The 10,970-nt window shown below is 40.4% G+C and overlaps 1 protein-coding gene across 1 annotated transcript; it reads left to right on the forward strand.

Annotated features, from left to right (window-relative positions):
• The first annotated feature begins 445 nt into the window (after positions 1-445).
• purg (purine-rich element binding protein G) lies at positions 446-10,683 on the forward strand. Its single transcript, XM_081613175.1, has one exon. The coding sequence runs from the start codon at positions 1,097-1,099 to the stop codon at positions 2,129-2,131; it is 1,035 nt and encodes a 344-aa protein (XP_081469301.1). The 5' UTR covers positions 446-1,096; the 3' UTR covers positions 2,132-10,683.
• Positions 10,684-10,970: the final 287 nt, after the last annotated feature.

Below are 10,970 nucleotides of genomic sequence, written 5' to 3' on the forward strand. Positions count from 1 at the left end.
CGCTGAACTGTTGTGGTAAACAAAGAGCTCAGCCAAAAGGAAATTCTAAAGTTCTCCAGTTAGCAGTTTGACCTGGCAGATGCTGATGGGGAGAAGCTGAGAGCAAGAGGAGGGTGTGAGCAGCACATGCACAAGCCTCATTGACAGACCCTCTTCTTGGCTCTGATTGATTGGCTGATTTCTGATCAAGTCATGCATTTCTATAGTTAGCACTGGGAGCAAGCAGAGGAGCTTGAATTTTTATTTTATTTTTTTCAAATTATCTGTCTCATCGATCACACCATGGTGACAGTTTTAACATGTAAAAAAAGAACATTTTGTTTTATAAAAGTTACATTTTCAGCTTTTTTCATACCTCCATTTGTGGTGGTGTGGTACAGCAGTGTGCTGATCATGTTAACTCATTGGAGAAGAAACGGCAAGTCATTCTACAGGCTAGTAAATCAATTTGCAGTCAATTGGTTTACCATGACTATTTTTATATGTCTTTCTGATTGAAATAATTCTGCCATCGGGAGGACGGTGAAATGTTACACTTGCAACAATGGAGATGATGATGATGATGATGATGATGGGATTTTTCTGAAGAATAATGTCTGTTGTCGCAGAGGAGGAAGGAAAATCAGCATCCTGCTTCACATGTTCTCCTTCAGGGACATGATGTTCGTCTGAATGGAGGGCAGGAGTCGGTGGATCCCGCATCACGCCGCCATAAATCCGCGCAGTGGAGAAGAGCTGCAGTGAATGCAGCCTTCAGTCACTGCTGACGTCGCGTCTCTTTAACGGAGGGCTTCTCAGGACGGGGAGGGGCGGGGGGTGAACGGGTTCATCGGGTTCATTCCTGTATCTCAGGTCGGCTGTTCCCGGTTTCCTGTGTTAACGAGAGGCTGCGGCACAAATCGCTGATGAAACATGGAAGCAGTCCGCATCGGAGACCGGATACATGGTGTTTATTCTGGACACTGACTGGATGAGCTGATGGCTTTAAAGCACGCAGCCATTTTCAGGTGAACCTGTGCTCTTCCAGCCAGCTGTAGCCGATGTGTTGGGAATGGAGAGATCGCTTTTTCCTGTGCAGGCTGCTGCTGGAATATAAATGATGATGATGGCTGATGGGTGCTGCAGGGGAACGGAAAGAAGCAGGGGTAAGATCCAGTCCGATTCTCTGTCCAGACACGCGTATCCCCAGCAGTACATCCAGGCTGGAGCAGCGCAGCAGGGAAATGACATTCAGGAACTGGCCTCAAAACGCGTTGACATCCAGAAGAAACGCTTCTATCTGGACGTGAAGCAGAGTGTGCGCGGTCGCTTCCTGAAGATAGCCGAGGTGTGGATCGGGAGAGGGCGTCATGATAACATCAGGAAGAGCAAGCTGACTCTGTCCATGTCAATGGCTCCGGCTCTGCGATACTGCCTGGGAGATTTCATCGATTATTACGCCCGAATCGGACTGAGGGGGAACCTGGCCCAGACTCCCCAGCTGGCAGAGGAACACGGCAGCAACGGGCAGGGCCGCGGGCATGATGCGCGCAGAAAAGCGCGGGAGCAGCATGCATCTCCCACCGGCTCGGTAGGCTCCGATGATCATGCCCACCGAGTTCTCAAGAGCGAGTTCATTGAGAGAGACAACAGGAAGTACTTTCTGGACCTCAAGGAGAACCAGAGAGGTAGGTTCCTGCGCATACGACAGACCGTCAGCAAAGGCCACGGCTCCATGGGCTACTATGGCCAGGGTATCGAGCAGACCATTGTTCTGCCCGCACAGGGACTCATCGAGTTCAGAGACGCCCTGTCCCAGCTCATCGAGGACTACGGGGACGAAGAGGTGGACGAGCATGGCCGACTGGGCTCCAGGACGCGCCTCGATAACCCCGAGCTTCCGGAGGCCGCGTCCTTCCGAGTGGACAACAAACGCTTTTACTTTGATGTGGGTTCAAACCGCTACGGGGTTTTCTTAAAAATAAGTGAAGTGCGTCAGCCGTACAGGAACACCATCACGGTCCCATTGAAAGCCTGGGCTCGGTTCGGAGAAAACTTCATCAGGTATGAGGAGGAAATGCGGAGGATCTTCTCATGCCACAAGGAGAAGAGGACAGAAGACCGACAGGACAGCATAGAGCAGGAGGACTGACCTCTGCACCCTCCAGACACATGGCCCAACCTTCCACATGCCATGTTCTGTCACCACAAGTAGGCTGATTTACCAAGGGCTGGTAAACATCTACCCTGCCAAGAAGTGATCCATTCATAGCCTTATAGCAACACCTGATTCATCTACTGCTGCTGATGCACTTTAACCAGGAGCAGCCTGGGAATGATTTGGGGCTCTGTGGACTTTAACCCACATTTGCCTTTTAAATTTAAGAATGCACTGTACAGATGGTTATTAATCAAAAAAAATTACAGTGATATGGTACTGCTGGTAATAGATGAGCTTTAGAGTTGACCATTGTTAATGTTGGCACCCTAAACATTACCTAATATTTTGTTACAAGCAGAAAAGTGCAGAGAAGTGCAAACTGCAACAAATCAAAAAGGTCATTATAAACATAGGATGAATATCTATATTTGAGACAAATAAAAAGTTGAGGTGAGCTGCCTGAGAAATTAGCTGGGTTGTTAGGATATCCTGATGATTGGGGCCTTAGGTAGTAAGTAAGTGCAATAAATACCAGTCAATGCTTGCAGCCTCACTGACCTGGGGAAAAGTATGGTGTAGTGAGATGTAGGTGTTGATCCAATGGAATAACATATTTATAATTGTCACAACAACTAGGCAAGAGAAACATTGGTGTGCCGATGCATGCTGCCAGTGAAATGGTTATGCTGGTGTTGTGATTTGTTTTGTTTTCTGATGTAGAGTTTAGTCCTTCAATTTACTGTTCAAGTGTACATGGACAGCAGAATCCTGGGTTTGACCTTGTGTTTCTCCTTAGATCATGTTGTGTTCCGATATTCTTACGTACTGTTATCAATGAAGACATGATCTGGTCTTTGCCTTCTCATGTGCACTGAAGAATTGCAGGGTGTGTTGTGTTCTCCAGATCATTAAAAGCAGAGTTCAGCACCAGAACAGTCCCAACATACAATGATTCATGTGTGCATGCAGACACAGTTCATTGCTGCTACGTGCACTGGCAGTTTAGCATCCATCAAAATATACCAAAACTGCACAGTAGATGTTAGGTTTTCACATTGGCAAGCTCTGGGTCAGTTTAGAGACAGCTTTTGTAGTGATGCAAACCTGCAGAGTTGTCTATTGAGTGCAGAGTCACTGACCAGATGCCATACCCTGCTACACGTAAAATCCATTGGTGCTTAGAGTTGCACCATTAGTCAGTTTCAGAAAGAGAACTGAACTTGTGAGAGGTCCAGATTGTGGTTTTTAATGAGCCAAACTATCAGTGCAGCTGTTGCTGAAAAAGCCAACAAGATTCAAAGGAGGCAAAACAAATCTATAAGTGTGAGGCTTGACTAGGTTTCTTGCAGTTAGTTTATGAAACGCAGTGTAGTCTTTGGATGATGCTGGTCTGATCCAACTTTTGGTGTCATTGGGCAAGGCTAAATCCATGCATATTGATATTTGAGACATTTTTTGCCATGAAGCATAAAACTGTCAAAGAAGGAATTACTTAGATGAATGTGGATTCAAAAACCACAACTTTAAATATAAAACTGTCATGAGAGATGGCAAAAGAAAGACGTAGCACAAGCAGCTACATATTGTCTTTTCAGATATGAATTCTGCAGTTTTCTACGTCTTCTGCTAGGCACACAAACATGATCGGCTGGAAGCATCTCATGTAAAAACAGCCCTGGAAAACAAAAAGGAAGCCATACGTTTCTGCTGAAGACATATTTAGGCATGGTTCATTCATTTAAAAGTTGAAAATGATGCATGATAGAGGAAAGGATTTTTAGGTAATCTGCTTCCACTTCTAATGTCCAGACTACAAATAATTAGTATAAGAGACTCCACGCCACCTGGTACAGTGACACCTTCAATTACAACTTTGTGTTATTTTACCCTGAAAGCCTCTCCTTATTGAGTTTTACAACCATTTTAGGTCACATCCCTGTGTGTGGGCTTTCATTGTTCAACATGCCAGATGATGCTTCACACACACAGGACTGCTCAGACTGAATAAGTCTTTCTTGTCACGTGGAAGATGTGTGTAGAGTGGCAGTGCAGACTGATGGCTACTGCATTGAACAGCCCACACGTTGCAAACAAGAACACATGTTTTATTTTTGATCTAATTATTTTGATTCTGGTTTAATCAAGGTGAATTTACATTAGTCAGCTTTTTTATGTGATAATTCAAGTAGCAGCAGTGGAAAGGAGGCTAGCACTGGATTAGACAGAAAAAACATTGCTTTTTATTGTCCATCTACCTGAATACATTCAGTCTCTTGCATCATGAGGACACAAATTTACATTTGTTGTACCTCAAAAAATATATATACTCATCAGCCAAGGTATTAGATATACCTTGCTAGTACTAGGAGTTCATCTTGCAATCTGTGTGTTGCCTGTTCGAATCCCTGCTCCGTCTATCTCAGTCGTTGTGTCCTTGGGGAAGATGCCTCACCCACTGAGTGGGCATTTAAACTTTTGTCGCTTGCTTATCTTCCTTATCAGGAAGGTATTTTCATCCATGCAATTGCTGCTCACTGAATATTACTTTTTGTTCCCTGAGAATTTTCTATGAACAAAAGAGATGGTGGTGTGCTGTGGTGGCGCAGGGGTTAAGCACAACCCACATATGGAGGCCTTAGTCCTCGACACAGCTGTCACAGGTTTGATTCCTGGCCTTGGCAACCTTTGCTGCATGTCTTCCCCCTTCTCTCATTACCCACTTTCCTGTCAATTAACTATCAAATAAAGGCCACTAGAGCAAAAAAAGAGAGATGGTTATATGGGAAAATCCCAGTAGATGAGTTGTTTCTGTAATACTCAGACCAGTCTGTCACTAACAGCCATGTCACTGTCCTTTCTTCCTCACCCTGGTGCCCTCTTTGATCTTCAGCAAGTCATTATAATAGCGTCTAAATGCAGTGAGTTACTGCCATGAGACTGGCTCATTCATGGCTTGTTTTTCAAGCTTTCAATTCAAACAGGTCTATCTAATAATGTGGCTAATGAGTGTATACTCTTCATGCTGCAGTGGATGATGTATTCCACTGTTCACATTGTGTTTCTTTTGTAAATGTATTCGGTTGCTGGACATTTTCATGATATAGTATATAGTGTAGAGTGAGGAAATCTTTTCTTTACATCTAAAGTAAAGGAAGAATCTTTGGAGTTCTATAATTTTCCACAGTTCACCATTTTATAATTTAAACAAGGAATCTAAAAAACACTTAGCTTTTAAAATGAGTTGAAGGACGTTTGGCAGAAGGTAAAAATGAATGTGGTTTTGTCATAACATTAAGGTCTTTTTTAATTTAGTGAACTAGATCAACCTGTTCTGTGTAGTCTTACTGTGTTTTGTTATTGAAGCACTTCTAAGGTTTTTCACCGCACTGCTTTCAGTGCTAACCCAGCACTGGAGCTGAAGCTGGAGCCAGGTTTTACCAAGTTCTATAAAAAAACATGGCAAAGAACCTACTTGGTAGCCAGAGAGCTTCTTAGAGCCACATCCTTACATCACTGAAAGCAACTCTTCCAGTAAATTTTGGATTGTGAAATTCTTTAAAAACATCAGCATTCTGACTTTGGAGCTTTCCAGTAGATTTTATTTCCAAATTGGACCACGCCAATTGTAAAATTTATTGCACTTAAAGTCCAGACAGACATTTCTGAAGGAAGCAGCAACGCAAACAGAACTTAGGCAGGATGTTTCAACCCCCCGTTTTTAAAATCAATATCATTTGGGAATATTGATAAAACCCAACAATGTTGATTAAATAGAGGGCCAGCTGGTAAAAACCTGGCTGACTGCTAAAGTGTCCCTATGCAATGCTTTGATCTCATTATATTACTTGTAGGAAGAGGTGAAAACATAGAGAAAAGAGACACTGAGCTTTGCTGTTAGATGAACCAGAGTAAATGCAGAATTACCTCAGTGCTTTGGAACATAATTGTGTTTGCTTGTTGGTTTCCATGAACCCACCTTTGGCTTCTGAAAAAAAATTCTCCTTTCCACTGGGCCCAGGAGTTGTTGGAGTCAGTGTCGGAGCTCTCTGATGGAAACAAAAAGAACTGGTGTTATGAAACCACTGTCAGTAAATCTGCTCTGGATCAAGTATTGTGGATGGAACAGAGCCATGTTAATGGTTAGACTCACATGTTCAGACCAGTCAGAATGTCTACTGTGCAAAATATCTTATCTTCTGATGTAGTTCATTCAGGTATATAACCAACTAATTGGCACTTTTCATTTTAAACATTAAGTTGTTTTTTTTGGGTTCCTGTTGGCCCCTTTAGTCAATAAAAACTAAGGAATATTTAATGTTTGCTGTCCTTTTAGGAGGATCTGGTGAAGACTGTCAACTTATTTTCAGTAACTTGTTTTACTTTTTTATATAGAGAGACCTATGAGATATATCATACTTTGTATAATTCAAAGCACAATCTATTTTAGAAATTAGAAATGAATTTTCCCCAAGACAATTCTTGTCTAAGCTAAAATTTAATATAAGGAATATGAAGTGTACACTGTAAAAAAATAAGCGTCTCTAATTTACGGTAAAATACCGGCAGCTGTGGTTGACAGAATTTTACCGTTATGTATACGGTAAAATCAACTTATGCTGTGTTTTAATTTTCTCCAAAGTTGGAGCTGGAAATAAAGGTTTGACACCTGTAATCTAGCAACGTTCACTACATTCTATATGAGTATATATGAGCCATATTAGATAGTGAACCTTGGTTGCTCTGCAAATGTTCCAGTCAGACTTGAAAATCTGACTTCTGAGTAATAGGGGATCACATCAGTAGTAAAGTCCTGTAAAGGCAGGATGGTCATTAGTTTGGTCAAATTAGTGCTATAGAAAACACTTCAAAGAAAATCTGCACTTTGGTTGAAATTATTTCTAGCAGAAGGACCACTAATATTAGCATAAATTGACAATCACTGATCACAGCGACTATAAGCTGCACACAACCCCCCATGATATCCTGCTTCTTTATCAAGGTTGTACCTGAAAGTGTCAACCTGCAGATAAATTCAGCTCACACACAACCTGCAAAGTCTTAAAGTTTTAAAAGGACCAGTTGAACCAATTAAGGGGGGGCTAGTTAAACCAGTAGGCAGGGGTAGAGCTGATGTGAGATTCCAGAAATAAAGCCACCCTCAGAACCACAGGACTGAAGCAGAACTCTGTGGTCGACATAGAGAATTCCTCATACCATGTGTTTCAGACATCTCACATACCAAAGGTTACAATAAATAAGAGGTATACTGTGTTATTTCTAATGCTTTATTTCAATGAAGGGTATGGCACGGGTCGGTGGGGTTCAGTTTGTTATTTTGTCTGTTTCCATTGTAAAAGTGGCTCATACAACCGACCCATACAGCTCTGTTCCTGGGCAGTCTTCAGTTGTAGGTCTATAGGAAAATGGTACAGTACAGATATGGTGTTACACAGCACAGTCCATTGATTGGGTGAGGGCACTGACCCTTCTATCACAACCTGAACCTGTGAAGCTCGTTTAAACTTTTATCACTAAATCATTTTGCAGCTCATAAGCCAGCAGCCCTCCTTGCCTCCTTGGTCCTTTCAAAACTCAAACCAGAAAATGCTTAGTCCCTTGACTTCAATTATTTTGTAAAAGGGACTTTAGTTGTAGATTGAGTACACACTTTAAAAGAAGTAGTGTTTCATAATGGGAGTGGTCTCTTTCAGCAGCATAATGTCTCTGTGGAGAAATGGAACGTGGCTGGTTTAAGGAAAACAAGTTTGAGGAGACAAGCCTGAACATCCATTAGCTTCTATGACTTTAAATATTTACCACAGATTCACTGAAGACAAGAGACTGAGACTGAGTCCAAAAGATCAGATGCCAATGTTAGGCAATTGGTCATTATGTTATGGCTGATTAGTTTAAATTAAGGTATTGTTTGCAGTTTTGAACAATTTGTAGATTGCTTGATTACAGACAAGAGAATTGCACTTAATCTGAAATTTATACAGCCGATTGAGACATATGCTGGTCTGAGTTGCTGTGTCCTGTTCTACAGCGTATACAGCACAATCCTAGTTCATGGAATAAAAAGAATGTGTTTGGAGTCAACTGCAAATATTGAATTAAATGACTGAAGGAGGAAATTTGAAAATATGATCCAGTAAAATGATTTTTTTTCTTACCTAAAAGAGAGACCCACATGCTATTTTAAACTTTTTAGAAATATTTTTTGCTCAAACAGAACAGGTCTTGGTCAGCCTGTCTTTAGATCTGTTGGTTTTTAACAATGGCAAGAATACACAAAAACTTTGATTCTAAATTTGAAAGAAGTTTATTAAACCAAACCACGTGCATATATAGGGCTAACACTGATATCACAGCTAAAGGTTCAACTCTGGCCAAAGCTGCTAAGACTCATGTATGTGATCCATCCTACTTATCAGTCTCTAAACTCAATGGATAAAATTTTATATTTTTATAAAGTCTTATTATTCACATTTATTATTCATATTTTAATCAAAGGCACTTTCCCTTATAAGCTTCCTAAATAAATAACAGTGCAAGTACCAGAAGTCAAATTCTGTAATCTATCTAAAGATTAAAAATGTCCCTGTAACCGTCTGGTTCTTGTTTTCAGAGGACATGATGTGGATGGCTACAGGATTCTGAACCTTGAACTGCAGATCTGATGTTTTCTAGTTTTGATGCCTTAAAGGTCCATTTGAATTCATCTCTGCTCATTTTCATTTTTGTGCTTTTTATTTTTAGCAGACTGAAACATATTAAAAATAGCCAAAGGCAAAATAAAAAAGGAGCTCTAATCAAAATATGTGCCATTTGTCAGATCTAGAAGGAAAATGCTGATTTTTTAAAAAGAAAAACGTTAACCTTACAAAGTGTTTGTGTTCATGTGCGGTTGTGCAGAGTGATGTGAACATAGGCGTACTGAAGAAGACATTCTGCTTGTCCTGTTGTATTATGCATTTGGTTGTAAACTGGAAAATGTAGAGATATTGATGTTTGGCCTTTAAAAAAGCAACTAAGAAAAATAAAGAAAAGATGAAAAGGTATACATTTAGATAAATGTAAGACACTGGTGTGTTCTGTAGTTCTGTAAACTAAGACTTCTGAAACAAGGAAATGTTGTACTCTAGCACTTTCTTTAATGTGTACTGTATTCAGTTCAAATTTACATGTAAAGTACTGTATGAATAGTCATTACTTGCCTTGTGACATTTTAATCAATGCTACATTTAGAAATGTTATCTAAGAACATGATTTTAGAGTGTATGCATGCTAGTGGTTGGGTACCAGTGTAAAAGGATAACTATGAAAAATGGTGCTATGTATTAATGGTGCTTCTATGGACCCCAGCCAAATGCATGCACAGAGGATCTATTAAAGGATGGAAACAAGAGAAAATGTTCTCAAGTAGTGCTGCTTCCCAAAGATGTTCCAAGGATTGGAAAAATCCAACGGTCTCTTAAAATGCAACAACCCTTCAACACTGGTTTACAGTCGGACTTCTGACAGTGTGTCAAAGTTCTCTGCAAACACTCAGTGTTTTCTCTTCTTCTTATCCTTCCACAACATGTGTTCATAGTCCTCTTAGTATGTCGGCAGGTATTTTACCTAAGCAGAGAACGTTTGTGTTGTACAGATTTTTGTTTATCTGAGCCTCTTTACTGAAAGCCATTGAAGGCAGGTATTTCAAATCTTATTCATATGGCATAGTATTTTTGAAACATGTAGTGGCAATTCTAGACTAAATTAACCAGGGAAACCATGGTGGGGCCAAAAAAAAAAAGAAATCAGGGCAGTATTTAATAGTTTAATACTTTTGGTGAGTCAAAGAGGCACCTTTGGCTCTGGAGCTGTAGGTTGCAGACCCCTGATCTGGCATATGAAAAGTTGGGCCAAGGGACCAATACGTTCTGGTCACGCTAACACATATCATAAGACATTGATCTAGTATTGTATCTCAGTCCAGGGGCCAGAACCAATTCTACAGGGTCACTGGCCCTTATTGGCCCCTATCTAGAACCAGCCATGGCCATAGTAAGAGATAACTAACTTCTAGGATTGCTTACAATAAGGTTTGCCTCTAACTGCCATTCCAAACTTCCCCCCATTCTTAGCAAAACCAGAACCAGGATTAGTTGGACCAGTCTGAGTCACTGAACATTAGTAAGTACTGTAAACCAAGAGGCTCTCAATGTTGGGCCACCCAGTTATGAAGTGCCAAAATCCATCAGGTCTAATTATAGATTAAATAAGATTCACAGACAATCTGATGACATCATTTTGTACTTTCCATTCTTCAGATCATGTGATCAAAACACAATTTTTATGTAGCAGTTACTGAACTACAAACATTGCAGTGTTTAAAAAGTAAAACATGTTTGAGCTTGGGAACCTTTGTGTGGATTATCAATGTAACTTGTTTGAAAGAAGAAAATGTATACATTTGTTAGCTGTACTAATCAGTGCTCCCTTTCTGTTTCTCAGTAATTAAACGGTATCCAGCATTATCACTACTGGTGCCACACTACTGTGTGCATCTGTTGTGTGTACTTCATGCTTTTGCTGTGAGCTGTGCCAACTGCAATGTTGAAGAAGGTTTTCATTTGTTTGTGTATTTAAAGGAAGATTTTGATGCTATTATTCATCAATAGTTCAGAACTGAGTGAAAGGGAAAGAAAATAATTTTTATTGCTTTGCTGCATCAATTTCTCATTAGAATGGCCAGTCAAATCATCTCAGAGTAAAAATATTTTCTTACCTCATAAATTCCGTTTCAGTGAATTATGTTTAATACCTGCTTTAAATTTGTTGTTTT

Source organism: Poecilia reticulata, chromosome 12, assembly GCF_904066995.2.
Source record: "Poecilia reticulata chromosome 12, P_reticulata-male-v2, whole genome shotgun sequence".
In the NCBI taxonomy this organism is placed as follows: Eukaryota; Metazoa; Chordata; class Actinopteri; order Cyprinodontiformes; family Poeciliidae; genus Poecilia; species Poecilia reticulata.

Excerpts from the sequence above, each read along its gene's own strand:
- purg (XM_081613175.1), top strand. The coding sequence starts at position 1,097 with ATGATGATGATGGCTGATGGGTGCTGCAGGGGAACGGAAAGAAGCAGG.